General features: G+C 46.2%; 1 protein-coding gene across 13 annotated transcripts in view; it reads left to right on the forward strand.

Moving 5' to 3' along the window:
* LOC132399650 (semaphorin-4B-like) overlaps window positions 1-12,570 on the forward strand; it is a 104,082-nt gene extending 91,512 nt beyond the window's left edge. For 12 of the 13 annotated variants that reach the window (XM_059980253.1, XM_059980250.1, XM_059980252.1 and 9 more), the window contains 5 exons: window positions 2-191; window positions 298-413; window positions 2,614-2,774; window positions 3,570-3,676; window positions 7,665-12,569. In XM_059980253.1, the coding sequence (XP_059836236.1) occupies window positions 2-191; window positions 298-413; window positions 2,614-2,774; window positions 3,570-3,676; window positions 7,665-8,308 (1,218 nt within the window). In that variant the 3' untranslated portion in view covers window positions 8,309-12,569. Of the gene's footprint in view, window position 1; window positions 192-297; window positions 414-2,613; window positions 2,775-3,569; window positions 3,677-7,664 lie in introns of all 13 variants that reach the window. The other variant, XM_059980260.1, reaches the window with a different exon arrangement.
* Window positions 12,571-16,317: the final 3,747 nt, after the last annotated feature.

Below are 16,317 nucleotides of genomic sequence, written 5' to 3' on the forward strand. Positions count from 1 at the left end.
GTGTAACACGGCAAGCTCGTCAGATTCCACCCTCAATCTGCTGAAGGACGTCTTCCTGATGGATGGGGTAGTTCACCCCCTTGGACGCCAGCCGCAGCTGACCAGGGTACAGGAGCAGTATGTGAAAATCACAGTGGACAGCGTGAGATCCATCAGAGCTGTGATGCACAGAGTGATGTTCCTGGTTACAGGTGAGGCGAGATCCTGTGAGGGGCTGCACTAGGAGTGGCAGGGCTGTGGGAAACCAGCTTAGATTGAGAATGGCCTGGACATAACCCTGTTCCCTTTCTCCACCAGACCATGGCTTCTTGCACAAGGCTGTGATCGTGAACAATGTCTCTTACATCATTGAGGAGATTCAGCTGTCCCCAGCACCAGGAGTGGTGCGCAGCCTTGTCCTGTCTCCAGCTAAGGTAAGACACTCTCCTTATTCGACCCGACTGGCCTCTAAACAATGTGGCAGCTGTAGGGGCCAGCGGGAGGGTGGTTCGGAGAGCAACACCCCTACCCCTTCACCTCATATCCATAAGATCATAAGATATAGAAGCAGAATTAAGTCATTTGGCCCATTAAGTCTGCTCTGCCATTTCATCATATTTTCCCTCAGCTCCGATCTCCTGCCTTTTCCCTGCATTCCTTAATGCCTGACTGAACATGAATCAATCAGCCTCTGCCTTAAATATACCCAATGAATTGTCCTCCACAGCCGCCTGTGGCAACAAGTTCCACAGATAAACCATTCTCTGGCTAAAGAAATTCCTCCTCATCTCTGTTCTGAAAAGACACCCCTCTATTCTGAGGTTCTGTCCTCTGGTCTTAGACTCCCCTACTATAGGAAACATCCACTAGTGATTCTTGGAAGATTATTACTAATGCCTCTGCAATCTCTTCACCACCTCTTTCAGAACCCTGAGGTGTACACCATCTGATCCAGGTGACTTACCTACCTTCAGACCTCTCACTCCCCTGTCTCTTTAGTAATGGTAACTTCACACAGTTCATAAACCCCTGACAAATGGAACTTCAATCAGACTGCTAGTGATGAAAATACATGCTCAGTTCCTTGTCCCCCGTTACTACCTCACTAGCATCGTTTTCCAGTTTTACACTTTCTCTTTTACACTTTATGTATCTGAAGAAGCTTTCGGCATCCTCTTTGATTTTTGGTTAGCTTACTTTTGCATTCCATCTCTATTTTCTTAATTGCTTTTTTAGTTCTCTTCTGTTAGTATTTGAAAGTTCCCCAATCCTCTAACCTCTAACTTCCCACTAATTTTTGTTCTATTACACATCCTCTCTTTGGCTTTTATGTTAGCTTTGACTTATTTTGTTAGCCATGGTTGTGCCATCTTGCCTCTAGAATAGTTCTTCCTCTTTGGGATGTATATATCCTGCACTTTCCGAATTGCTCCCAGAAATTCCACCTCTGCTGCTGTGTTGTCATCCCTGCCAGCGTTCTTTTCCAATCAGTTTCAGTCAGTTCCTCTCTCATCCCTCTGTAATTCCCTTTATTCCAGCGTGACACTGATACATCTGACTTTAGCGTCATGATAGTGTAGTGGTTAGCACAAAGTTTTACAATACCAGTGATCTGGGTTCAATTCCTGCCTCTGCCTGTAAGGAGTTTGTATGTTCTCCCCGTGACCACGTGGGTTTCCTCCCGGTGTTCCGGTTTCCTCCCACATTCTAAAGATATACCAGTTCGTGGGTTAATTGGTTAATTGGTCACTGAAGCAGAGACCTCAGCAATGGTAGCATTATAGGTGTGCTGGACGAATAGCCTGCCATTGAGGCCTGCTTTGACTGATACAGCAGCTGCTGACCTGGTTAGACGTGGAAAGTAGAGACAAGGGCAGTACATCGAGGGCCCCATTTCATGGATAGCCATTCAGCCTGTCAAGACTGTGCCAGTGATCAGGGTGAACTGAGCAGAGTCCCATCATGCTTTATACAAAATTATGAGGGGTATAGATAGGGTAAATGCAAGAAGGCTTTTTCCATTGAGGTTATTAAAGCTAGAGACATAATAGGTTAAGGGTGAAAGGCAAAATGTTTAAGAGGAAGATGAGGTGGAACTTCTAGACTCAGAGGGTGGTGAGAGTGTGAAATCAGCTGCCAATGAAATACTGGTTATGGTTTCGATTCCCGCATTTAAGTACACGAATGGGAAGGGTATGGAGCATGGTGGTCCAGGTGCAGATAGAATACTAGTTTGACATGGACTAGATGGGCCAAAGGGCCTGATTCTGTACTTTAAAGAGCATAGGTTTAAGGTGAACCGGGATTTGGGTTTGTAAAGGAAATGTACAGGACAAAGGTCAGGTTGTGTAATGTGATGATGCAGAATGAGCTTCGCTCTGTGTCTGGCCCCAGGAGTGTGTAATAGGACAGTGTGAAGGGAGCTTCACTCTATGTCTGATCTCGGGAGTGTGTGATAGAACAGGATGGAGAGAGGTTAAAATACAGTAAAAAAAGATGCACTGATGGATGTGAATCCTGATGTACTCTCAGTCTGGATGGTATGTGCCCAGTGTTGGAATTAAGGGGAGTGGTTTGTTCCCAGTGCAGTGCAAGGGTTGTGGGCAATACTGTGTGTCTTCTCTCCTGTTCCAGGGAGTTCTCTACATCGGATCTTCAACAGGTGTTCTGAGGGTGGCAGTGTCCAACTGCAGTGCCTATCCTAGCTGTGGGGAGTGTGTGTTATCCAGGGATCCCTACTGTGCCTGGGACAACAGCAGCCTCGTCTGCAGGGAGACACGGAACAAAACACACAGGTGAGACTTCCTCTAGTGCAGTGGGAAGCATGGCACCCAGATCCCAGTCATAGTCCAACTGTCCCTGCCGAAGGGTGTTCCACTCCACATCCACTCTTCCACTCAAATGTCCATTGTCCCTGTTTTAAAGTGCTGTGTCCTGGTAGGATTTCCTTAGGCACCCATTGCCCACTGGTTTGAGAGTGTCCTGCTCCATGTCCAGTATCCCTGTTAATGTCCAGTGTCCCAGTTGAAGTGTGTCCAAGTGCAAGTGTTGAATATTCCGTGTCCTGATCCGACAGTGCCCCAGTCCCAATGTCTCTCTCAAAATGTCCTGGACTGAGTGTCCAGTCTCTCAGCAGTATCCCGATTCAGTGTCCCAGTCTCTTCATTACTAGCTTTCCTTCCCTCTCTCCTTATCTGTATTCCCCCTCTATATGTGCTTGTCTCTCAATTTCTGTCTCTCTGTCTGTGTGTTTCTGTGTGTGTGTGTGTGTGTGTGTGTGTCTCTCTCTCTCTCTCTGACAGTTCTCTCTGTCTGATTGCTTCTCTAATCCTTGTGCCTTGCCTTTTTCTCCTTTTACCCCTTCTCTCCATCGGTCTGTCTTTGTCACTCTCCCTTCCCACCTCTCCCCACCCCTTCTCTCAGTTTAACCCCATCTTCTCTCTTTCTCTCTCTCTCTCCTTCCTAGCAAATCATGTGTGAATTTGCCTTGGTCTGTACTGATCCCTCAGTAGCCTCAGGCTTGTGACAGCGTTTTGCGGGTCATTTCATTAGGGTGTGTTTTTTGTCTAAACACCTTCCTTATTTTGAAGGCAAGACTGGTTGCAGGACATTGAGAATGCAGACGCAGCCACTCTGTGTTCATCCCAACCTGTGAAGGCCGATTCAAGGACACAGATACCCATTGGATTAGCAACAGGTCTGTTCATCTGATGAGCTGGCTCAGAGGGATATGTGTGTTGGTGGAGGGAGGGGGAGGGGATGTGTGTGTGTGTGTGTGTGTGTGTGTGTAAGGTGATATTCTGCATATGTGTGTGTGCATACTTGCATACATGCTTGTGTGAGACCATATGACATGGGAGCAGAATTAGACCATTCAGCCCATCGAGTCTGCTCCGCCAATCGATTATAGTTGATTTATTATCCCTCTCAACTCCATTCTCCAGCCTTCTATCCATAACCTTTGATGCCCTTACTAATCAAGAACCTACCAGCGTCCACTTTATAAATGTAAATATAAATATAGCCAATGATATGGCCTCCACAGCTATCTGTCACCTTCCTCTGGCTAAAGAAGTTTTTCTTTATCTCTGCTCTAAATGGACGTTCTTCTATACTGAGGCTGTGTACTCTCCGTACTCACTCTATCTAGGCCTTTCAATATTTGATAGGTTTTAATGAGATTCCCCCTCATTCTTCGAACCAGTATGTGTACAATCATGCATGTGTGCATGCATGCTTCTTTTTGTGTGTGTGTGTGTGTGTGTATGTGCTTGCGTGTATTATGTATGAAGGATGCTGGCAACGACAGGTGGAGTTATTACATTAACTTCCAAAGGCTTCGTGAGTATATCCTGAGGAAAAGTCTGAAGCTGGAGGACCTCCCAAAATCTCACCTTCTTATCCTGTCTCTGTGCATGAGCCATTTAACAAACCATTAAACAAAGTGAGCAAATACAGAAGATAAATGGGTGGTTTATGTGGGTCAAAGACCATTCCCAGTGGTTAGTGGCGATTGGAAACGGGCAGCAGGGTGCGAAATGCTTCACACCTGAAGGGCGAGAGACCTCCGGAGCTCTGCTGTCAAGATGAGTTGACACAGTGGTCAGCTGCAAGATCTGAACCTTCAACAAAGCGCTGTTCAGTGGGGGGTGTGGAGAAAAGGCCGGTTGTTTGAGCTGAGGTAATCAGTTCACAGAAGGAACAACCTGGTTTATTGTTTTAGAGCTTAAGACAGAGGAGCAGAATCAGATAATTTAGCCCGTCGAGTCTGCTCTGCTGTTCATCATGGCTTATTTATTACTCCTTTCAACCCCATTCTCCTGCCTATTCCCTGTGATCTTTGATGCCCTGACTAATCAAGAACCTGTCAACCTCCATACCCAGTGTCTTGGCATCCACAGCCATATGTGTCAATTAATTCCATAGATTCACATCCCTTTGGCTAAAGAAATTCCTCCTCATCTCTGTTCTAAATGGATATCTCTTTATTCTGAGGCTATGCCTTCTGGTCCTAGACTCTCCCAGTGTAGAGGTGAAATCATCGGACAAAGTCAACATGGATTTGTGAAAGGAAAATCATGTCTGACGAATCTTATAGAATTTTTTGAAGATGTAACTAGTAGAGTGGATAGGGGAGAGCCAGTAGATGTGGTATATTTAGATTTTCAAAAGGCTTGTGACAAGGTCCCTCACAAGAGATTAGTGTGCAAACTTAAAGCACACAGTATTGGGGGTATGGTATTGATGTGGATAGAGAATTGGTTGGCGGACAGGAAGCAAAGAGTGGGAGTAAACGGGACCTTTTCAGAATAGCAGGCAGTGACTAGTGGGGTATCGCAAAGTTCAGTGCTGGGACCCCAGTTGTTTACAGTATATATTAATGATTTAGATGAGGGAATTAAATGCAGCATCTCCAAGTTTGCGGATGACACGAAGCTGGGCGGCGGTGTTAGCTGTAAGGAGGATGCAGGGTGACTTGGATAGGTGAGGTGAGTGTGCAAATTCATGGCAGATGCAATTTAATGTGGATAAATGTGAGGTTATCCACTTTGGTTGCAAGGACAGGAAAACAGATTATTATCTGAACGGTGGCCGATTAGGAAAAGGGGAGATGCAACGAGACCTGGGTATCATTGTACACCAGTCATTGAAGGTGGGCATGCAGGTACAGCAGGCGGTGAAAAAGACAAATGGTATGTTGGCATTCATAGCAAAAGGATTTGAGTACAGGAGCAGGGAGGTTCTACTGCAGATGTACAAGGCCTTGGTGAGACCGCACCTAGAATATTGTGTGCAGTTTTGGTCCCCTAATATGAGGAAAGACATTCTTGCCATAGAGGGAGTACAGAGAAGGTTCACCAGATTGATTCCTGGGATGGCAGGACTTCCATATGAAGAAAGACTGGATTGACTAGGCTTATACTCATTGGAATTTCGAAGATTGAGGAGGGATCTTATTGAAATGTATAAAATTCTAAAGGGATTGGACAGACTAGATGCAGGAAGATTGTTTCCGATATTGGGGAAGTCCAGAATGAGGGGTCACAGTTCAAGGATAAAGGGGAAGCCTTTTAGGACCGAGATGAGGAAAAACTTCTTCACACAGAGAGTGGTGAATCTGTGGAATTCTCTGCCACAGGAAACAGTTGAGGCCAGTTCATTGGCTATATTTAAGAGGAAGTTAGATATGGCCCTTGTGGCTAAAGGGATCGGGGGTATGGAGAGAAAGCAGGTACAGGGTTCTGAGTTGGATGATCAGCCATGATCATACTGAATGGCAGTGCAGGCTCGAAGGGCTGAATGGCCTACTCCTGCACCTATTTTCTATGTTTCTATGTAGGAAACATTCTCTCCCCCCACCCTACCATTCTTCCAAACTTCAATGAGCACAGGCCCAGAGCCATCAATCACTCCAAATGTGTTAACCCTTTCATTTCCAGGATCGTTCTCATGAACCTTGTCCTTCTCCAATGCCAGCCCATCTTTTTTTTTTCAGTTAAGAGATTTATTATTTTCAATAATATGTGACAATGTTAGATGCAGTGACAAGTTTTTCAAATTTCAGGTTCATATTTATATAGCACATGTACACTGAAACACACAATAAAATGTCTCAAGCAACACACATTAACGGAGGTTAGAGAAATCAATGTTCATGCCATCAGGTTGGAGGCTACCCAGATGGAATATAAGGTGTTGTTCCTCCATTAGTGCCCCTCCTCCCCTTCTTACTCCATTACTGATTTATTTATTTTTCCCCCATTTTTTTTCTCTCTCTCTGCCCATCACTCTGCCTGTTCTCCATCTCCCTCTGGTGCTCCCCTCCCCCTTTCTTTCTCCTTAGGCCTCCCGTCCCATGATCCTCTCCCTTCTCCAGCTCTGTATCCCTTTTGCCCATCACTTTTCCGGCTCTTAGCTTCACCCCACCCCCTCCTGTCTTCTGCTATCATGTCGGATTTCCTCCTCCCCCTCCTACTTTCAAATCTCTTACTATCTTTTCTTTCAGTTAGTCCTGACGAAGGGTCTCGGCCCGAAACATCAACAGTGCTTCTCCTTATAGATGCTGCCTGGCCTGTTGCTTGAATTTCCAGCATCTGCAGATTTCCTTGTGTTAATGAAATATATCATTTGCATTAACAACCAACACACTGGGGGCAGCCTGCAAGTGTTACCACACAATCCAATGCCAATATAGCATGTCCACCACGTTTAGCAGTTCAACACAGTCTTGCATACACTTCACACAGATCCAATTATTACGCAGTGCACTGACGGAGTGCAAGGTAAAACAATAAAAGAATGGAGGATTAGATGTAACAGCTACAAAGAAAGTACAGTGCAGATAAACTTTAAGGTCATAAACAGGTAGATTGTGAGGTCAAGAGTTCAATTTAGCATACTAGGGAAACCTTTAATAGTCTTATAGCAGCAGGGTAGAAGCTGTCCTTGAGCCTGGTGGTATATGCTTTCAGGTTTTTCTATCTTCAGCTCAATGGGAGGTGGGAGGAGAGAGAACAACTTAGGTGGGAGGGGTGTTCAATTATGTTGGAAGTGGGAAGAGTAGGCAAGGTTCTTGGAGGGGAGGCTGTTACTGGGTTAGTGTGAAGGAAGCTGCATGGAGAAGATGGGCTGAAGCAGCTTTCTGTGCACTGTGTAAATCGGTGTCTCTCTCGCCCCCGGCACAGGTGCAGACAGCATGGTGGAGAAGGTGGTGTGTGCCGATTCCTGGGTCCACTTGCCGTGTAAGGTGGGATCGCGGCTGGCACAACTGAACTGGACTCAGAACGGGAGGGATGTGCTAATCTCTGGCCTGAAGCCCCAGCCCAGTGGCATTTCCTTCGCTGCCTCCAGCAATCACCAGGGGCTGTGGGAGTGCTGGGCTATGGAGAATGGGTTCCGCACCCTGGTGGCCAGTTATTTGCTGCGGCTGGCTGGGGTGTCCCGGACTGGGAATGAGATCAATGCCTCATGGTCAGCCAGCGAAGGACAGGCGTCCCAAACACATACCTACTTGGGTGAGCTGGTGGCGGTCAGCGTGCTCCTCGCCACCGTGGTCCTGCTGGTGTCTGGCCTTGCTCTGAATCGCTACTGTAGTCATCGGAGGGCAAAGAAGAGAGTGGGGCATGGCGCTGAGTTGCGGTCGGAGGATCTGGGTGTCAGTGAGGGCGAGCTGGAGTCAGCGCTCTTGAACAAGACTGCCGAGGGTGGCCCCACCTACCCAACACAGACAGGAGTGGTCAGCAGAGAGACCAAGTCACAACCGGCAGCCAGCTCGGAACCCCGGAACAGAACTCCTTCATCCAACCCCCAGACACAAGTGGACATTTAGGATAGGGGGTATGGGAGGGTTTCACTAACCGCTGACTTCAAAATGGGGTGGGAGGTGGGGAGGGAGAAAGCACTTTGACGTTCCAGGGTTAACGTCAGGGCAAAGCCTCGGCCGCCCTCTCCACCCTGACTGGTCTTTCTGTCTTGGTGAGACTGCATCCACTACTTTTACTGTAAGTGCAACTCTGTGGGCAGAACGCTTCCCCACTGCGGTGCCTTTGTCTCCCCAGCTATCAGCCTTTCCCAGTCAGCAGGGGCGGTGTGTTATGGTAATTGGTTTATAATTGTCACCTGTACCGGGACACCGTGAAAAGTTTCTGTTTGTGTGCTGTCCATGTAAATCATTCCATACACATGTACAAAACAAACAATATTATTCTACCTTGCAGTGCAGGTAGACAGTGAATTGCAAGGTCCACAACAAGGTAGTTTCGGAGACCTTTATCATATCATTCAAGAGTCTGATTACAGCAGGACAGAAGCTTTCTTAAGACCATAAGACATAGGAGGAAAATTAGTTGATTTGGCCCAACACATCATGCCTTTTCATCATGGCTGTCTTGTTATCCTCCTCAATCCTATGCTCCTGCCTTCTCTTCATAACCTTGACACCCTTACTAATCAAGTATCTATCAACCTCCCCTTTAAATATACACAATGAATTGGCCTCTACAGATGTCTATCGCAATAAAATCCACAGATTCACTGCCTTCTGACTAAAATTCTTCCTCATCTCTGTTCTAAACAGATGTCCTTCTATTCTGAGGCTGTGCTCTCTTGTTCTGGACTTTCCCCTATAGGAACATCCTTTTTACATCCATTCTATCTAGACCATTCAATATTCAATGGGTTTCAATGAGGTGCCCCTCATTCTTATAAACTCCAGTGAGTACAGGCCCAGAACCATCAAGCATTTCTCATATGTTAACCCTTTTATCCTCGTGAACCTCCACTGGACCATCTCCAATGCCAGCACATTATTTCTTAGAAGAGAAGCACAAAACTGCTCACAATTATCCAAGTATATCCCCAAGCCTCAAGGCACATGTTCTCAGGCTTGTGTATCTTCTGCAGGATGGTTGGGGGGGGTGGTGGAGTAGAGAAGGTAGAATCCAGGGTGGGAAAAAGTCCTTAATTGTGTTGACTGGTGGGGAGGTATTGACTCCAGATAGGGCAAGGGGAGACAGTCATCCTCATCAAGTCAAAGTGAGTTCTGTAGAATCTGACACCCCTTCCTCCCCCAAACTACACAAGGCGAATGGGTGTGGGAACAGCTGGAGTCCTCACTGTACACTGAGGTACCAATGTTGCAGACAGGAGTTGATTTTGATGGGATGGTATAGGTTATTGGGAGAGCCAGCCACCGGGACCGAGCTCGGAGCCCAGATTATTGTGGGGAGGTGCGCAGGATGGTGGGGTGACTGGGAGAGGATCCTTGTCAACATCACAGTCCATGAACATGAGGGTAATGAGCAAGGGAAAGCATCCAGAGAACACAGGTCACCAGTGTCCTTGGTCAAACATCCTGCAGGACCCAGTTGCTATTTTGTCAAAATAAATAGAGTGTATAATCATTTCTAACATCTTTCTGCAAAGATAAAGCCATGTCAATGATATCTGTTAAACTGTCTTTGTCGATCCAATGCCCAACATCTGTATCAGTTATCATGTAATGCTACATACAGAAACAGGTCCTTTAGTCAATCTAGTATGTGCCAAACTGTTACTCTACCTAGTCCCATTGACCCAACACCTGGACCAAAGTCCTGCAACCCCATTTTCATCCATGTACTTCTCCAAACATCTCTTAAATGTTGCAGTCAAACCCACATCCAACACTTCCTATGGCAGTTTGTTTCATACGAAACACCCTCTGAGGAAGAATATTTCAACTTTCACCCTCAACGTATGACCTCTACTCAGTGGAAAAAGACTGCTTGCATTTACCCTGTCTATATCACTCATAATTTTGTATATTTCTTTCAAATCTCCCCTCATTCTCCTGTGTTCTAGGGAATAAAGTCCTAACTCCTGTATTCAACATCTGTATCACATCAAATTCTGGCTGATTAACACAGCTTGCAATCTGTATCAACAGTTCGTATCTGTCGTTTAATAAGTGGTGGGTATCTACCAACAGCTTCTGCCTCAGCATATCGATGATCAGTGTCTGCACAGTTACTACAGATTCTGGGACACTCAGCAAGACAGGCGGCATCTCCAGAGAGAGAAACAGAGTCAATAGCCAATGGACAACATCTGGCTAATGGCCAACATCTGCATCAGTAGTCCCTATCAGGTTAACATTCGGCCTCTAGTCATATAACATAGAACAGTACAGACATTTTGGTCTATAGTGTTGTGCCAAACTTTTAACCAACTCTAAAATCAATATAACCTTCCACTCCTACATAGCCCTCTATTTGTCTGTCATCCATGTGCATAACTAAGAGTCTTCAATGTAGAAGTCTCTACTACCACTCTTGGTAACATGTTCCATGCACCTATCACTCTGTGTAAAAACCTACCCTATATTCCTCCTATACTTTCTTCCAACCAACTTGAAATTATGCCCCCTGGTACTAGCCAGTTCCACTTGGAGAAAAAGTCACTGACTGTCCACTCTATCTATGTCTCTTACGATTTTATACACCTCTAAAAAGTCATGTCTCATCCTCCTTTGCTCCAAAGAGAAAAGCCCCAATTCATCCTATCCTCATCAGACATGCTCTCTGATCCAGGCAGCATCATGGTAAATCTCCTCTGCACCCTTTCTCAAGCTTTCATGTCCTTCCCATAATGACAACAGGAACTGAACACAATATTCCAAATGTATTCTAACCATACTTTCGTACTGCACGGAATTCTGCTCTGGCTGTTGAAGGATTTGGATGTGATCCTAACCCTGGTACATCTGAGCAGAATCCTTAGGTCACCCCTCCAACCTCCACCCCACTCTGCCTCCTCAATGATACCTGTATTTTCTGGCTGTGACTCCTGAGTCCCACGGGGATTAACTGTTGGGCTTCTGCTGCTGGCACCATGTGTCTTCATTCCAAGGTTACGGGCAATACGGAATTAATGCACAGGGGTTGGGGGTGGAATTGGGGGGTATAGAGGAACTACAGAAGTGGGTGAAAACATAGAAAGCAGTACCTAATGTGGAAAAATACGAGATTTAGCTTTATATGTAAACATACAGTGAAATGTGTTATTTGCATCAATGACCATCACTGCCTGAGGATGCGCTGAGGGCAGCCTGCAAGTGCACACAACTTAACCCGTACGTCTTTGGAATGTAAAACTGGAGCACACAGAGACCCACATGGTCACAAAAGAACATACAAACTCAATACAGACACTGGCAGAGTTGAACTGGCCCTGTAATAATTGCAGTACTGTGTCACCCCACTGGTGCCTAGAGCAGAATGTTTCTAAACTGGTTAAGAGATCGAATGTTGTTGCCATTCGGGGACCAAGGTGTTCCTGTACAAAAGTAATGGTGAGAACTCAGGTACACTTGTCGTTGAAGGCCATTAGGAAGGCAAGAAGAGTGATAATTCAGAATCAGGTTTAGTAACACTGACATGTGATATGGAAATGGACATCCACAAGGGTTCCAGCTATGCCTGCCTTTTTGTCAGCTACATAGACGGTTCCAACTCTACATTGATGAATGCACTGGTGCTGCTTCCTGCACCCATGTGGAGCTCGTCGACTTCATCAACTTTGCCTCCAACTTCCACCCTGCCCTCAAATCTACCTGGTTCATTTCCAACACCTTCCACCTCTTTCTTAATTTTTCTGTCTTTATCTCTGGAAACAGTTTATCTGCTGATGTGTTTTATAAACACACTGACTCTCACAGCTACCTATACTACACCTCTCACCTTATCTCCTTACCTGCCCATCACCTCCCTCTGGAGCTCTTCCCCCTTCCCTTTCTTCCATGGCCTTCTGTCCTAACAGATTCCCCTTATCTCTTCACAGCTCTTTACTCTCTCTGTATTACTTATTTTTAAAACCTAAAATACTCCCGGTTTTACCTGTCCCTGTATTTCTTTCTCCCTTACCACCACCTTCTTACTCTGACTTCCCATCTTTTTTCTCCAGTTCTGATGAAGGAACTCGGACCGAAACGTCGACTGTTTACTCTTTTCCAGTTATGCTACCTGACCTGCCGAGTTTCTCCAGCTTTTTGTGTGTGTTGTCATGAAATTTGTTGTCTTTGCGGCAGCAGTACAATGCAATACATAATAATAGAGAAAAACTGTGAATTACAGTAAGTATATATTTTAAATAGTTAAATAACAAAAATTAAAATTTTCAAGGAAATAGGAGAACAATCTAACGTGTTCATTCACGTGTTCAGTGTTCATTCAGAAATCGGTTGGCAGAGGGAAAGGAGCTGTTCCTGAATCATGTGTTACAATGAAAGAATTTAATAGAAGAGTAAAGAAGTACATGCATTTGTAAAAAGTAGTGCGGACACTAGACTGGGGTGTTGTGGAAAGTTCTGATCTCCCTATCCAAGGATCTCCCTCCTCCAGAGACAAGATTCACCATTTCCAGGGAGGAGACTGTACTCTCTAGTTTAGAAGGATGAGAAATCATACTGAAAATTTGTACAGAACTTGATGGAGAGGAGGGAGGTGACTTCACCCTGTTCAGGAGTCTAGGACCAAAGACGCGTTCACTCCGGACTGAGGAGAAAGGTAGTCTTTGGAGTTATTTCTGTGGAGGCCCCATGCTGGAATTCAGAAACTGGCAGATTTCTGGATATTAAGGGAGATATAGCTGAAAAATCAATCTGAGGCAAAAGGACAAGCATTCAATCCATCAAATCAATGCCGGCTCCAAAGCAATCCTATTTCCATGTAACTTCTTTCACTTTCTCACCCACTCCCTTAGTTTCTGTCACTCTGGGGTCAACGTACCTTGTCAGCCCACCGCATGTGGAAGGAAGTTGTTGGGGACGGGGCCACAGGGTCACACGAAGAACGACGTGTCGACTCCACACAGATAGCGTTCAGTCCCCAGCGGTTGTCAAGCCTGTGTATAACTTCGTTTATCGTGGTGAGGTTGATCCATGGGTTGTCACTACACGGTCCCTGACAGATCGAGGCCAGGGTCCAGTAGCATGGAGTGCAATACCACTGGGGACCCTACACATAAGAAATAGGAGCAGGGGTAGGCCATCCGGCCCGCTGAGCCTGATTCAATAAGATCATGGCTGATCTGGCCATGGACTTATCTCCACCTCCCTGCTTCTTCCCCATAACCCTTAACTCCTCTACTAAGCAAAAATCTGTCCAACCTTGTCTTAAATATATTAATTGAGGTAGCCTCCACTGCTTCACTGGGCACAGAATTCCACCGATTTACCATTCTCTAGGAAAAGCAGATCCTCCTCATCGCAGTCCTAAATCTACCCCGCGAATTTTGAGACTGTATCCCCTAGTTCTAGTCTCACCTACCAGTGGAAACAACTTTCCTGCCTCTGTATTATCTATCCCTTTCTATTTTATACGTTTCTATAAGATCTCCTCTCATTCTTCTGAATTCCAGCGAGTACAGTCCCAGGCGACTCAATCTCTCCTGATAGTCTACCCCCTCATCTCTAGAATCAACACTGCCGTGTCCTTCCTCCGTCTTTATCACCGTTGTGATGTTTCGTCTTCTCGCTCCACCGGTGAAATTTTGGTTAGATTGTTCTTTGGCTGGAACCTCGTCCTTCACCTTGCCGCCGTGGGTGACCCTACCAGGAGCTAAACTCCAGGCGGCATCTCTCTCGAAATTTCACAAACTCACCAAGCCTCTCCACCACGACAAAATGATGAACCTCGGGTCTCTGCGTTGGGAGGCAGCAGCCCCGCCTAGTGGTCCTAGTTTCTCTATTTTCTCTGCAGCCTCCATGTGCGCCTGGTGCAATATAACACAACAGGGATTATCTAACTGATTCCATGTTCATCACCGCTTCCACAGCAAAGCAGACCCTACTCTGCTTCTGACACTGAAGAAATTCTGACGGAGGCACCAGAGAAGTTAAGGACGCTGGAATCTGGAGCAGACATATTCTGCTGAGGAACTCAGCGGGTCGAGTAGCATCTGTAGGAGGACAGGAAATGTCGACATTTTGAGTCGAAACCCTGCATCAATAATTTCTTTTCCTGCTGTTTCAGGTTGGTCAGTGATGAATTTGCTGCAGGGAGCGTGGAGTAGCTTTGGCCAATGGGTTCTATGTCCAATTTCTCTCCGTAAATTAGGATCAGCGGACCATTTGTCATCCCAGGACATGGAGATGTAGAGCAGTACAAAACTAGGTCCTTCAGCCCAACTAGTCCGTGCCGATCTGTAATTCTACCAAGTCCCATCGACCCGTATCTGGACCTCAGCCTCCTCTTCATGTACTTGTCAAAATATAAATGTTGCAATTGAACCCTCATCGGCTACTTCTGCTGGCTTCATCCTGAGTCTCCCTTTCACCCAGACCAACTACACTTCCATTCTGGAGGAACTGAGGGGGTAGGCAGCGTCTGGAGAGGCAAATAAGACCATAAGATACAGTAGCAGAAGTAGGCCATTTGACCCATCAAGTTTGCTCCGCTATTCCCTCATTTTCCCTCTTAGCCCCAATCCAGTTCCCATTCCCCTACCAAATTAGTTTTAACCCTCCTGAACAGCCCTACCAAATCTGCCCACAAGGAAATTTTAATCCCTGTCTGGTTCAGGTGCAACCTATCCCTTTTGTACAGGCCGGACCTTCCCAGAAGAGATCCCAATGATCCATAAATTTGAAACCCTGCCCTCTGCACCAATTCCTGAGCCACACATTTATCTGCAAAAGCAACCTATTGCTCTCACTGGCGCGTGGCACAGACAGCAATCCAGAGATTACTATCCTGGAGGTCCTGTTATTCAGCTTTCTACCTAGCTCTCTAAAATCTATCTTCAGGGCCTCCTTGCCTTGCTTACCTATGTTATTGATGCCAATATGTACCAATGTGTCACGGGTGCCAATATCTGAGGCTGCTCACCCGTCCCCTTTAGAATGCCGTGGACCCAGTCTGAGACATTCCTGACCATGGTACCTGGGAGGCAACATATAATCAGGGTGTCTATCTCATCTCTATTCCTCTGACTATAACCACTGCAATCCTCTTCAAGCAACACACACAAAATGTTGGTGGAATACAGCAGGCCAGGAAGCACCTATAGGGCCGAGACCTTCGTCCTGAAACGTAAACAGTGCTTCTCCCTATAGATGCTGCCTGGCCTGCTGCGTTCCACCTGCATTTTGTGTGTGTTGCTTGAACTTCCAGCATTTGCAGATTTCCTCGTGTTTGCGATCCTCTTTACTTTTGTACCCTTCTGAGCCACAATGCCAGACTCAATGCTAAAGACCGGTCACTACAAACTACGACTCCCCCCCCCCCCCCAACAGTATCCAAAGTTGTATATTATTATCAAGGGGAACTGGGGAACTGGCATAGGTGTACTCTGCACTGGCTGCCCATTTCCCTTGCTTCTCCTGACAGTCGTCCAGTTACCTGTCTCCTGCAACCCATGGGTGACTACCTCTCTGTAGCGCTTACCTATCACTTCCTCAGTTTCCTGTATGAGCCAAAGAGCACTGAGCCTCTGCTCCAATTCCTTAACACATTCTCTAAGGAGCTACATCTCGTGCACCTGTTGCTGATGTGGTCATCTGGGAGACAACCAGCCTTCCAGAATTCCCACGCCTCACACACAGAGCAAAACACTGCCCCTAGAGCCATTCACACTGCACTAACTGTGCCCTTACAGATGAGGAATAAAGAAGACGAAGAAGAAATTTACCAGATACTTACTCCACCCAAGCCTGATGAGCCAAATCCACTCCATTCACACAATGGCATCTCCAGCATTGGCCTACTCGCATCATGACCCACTCACACAATGGCCACACTGCTTGCTCCTGCCTTATTTTTATTCACTCTTCCTAATGAATCCTATTCACTGACTGGGCGC

This window comes from Hypanus sabinus, chromosome 9 (assembly GCF_030144855.1).
Source record: "Hypanus sabinus isolate sHypSab1 chromosome 9, sHypSab1.hap1, whole genome shotgun sequence".
Taxonomy (NCBI): domain Eukaryota; kingdom Metazoa; phylum Chordata; class Chondrichthyes; order Myliobatiformes; family Dasyatidae; genus Hypanus; species Hypanus sabinus.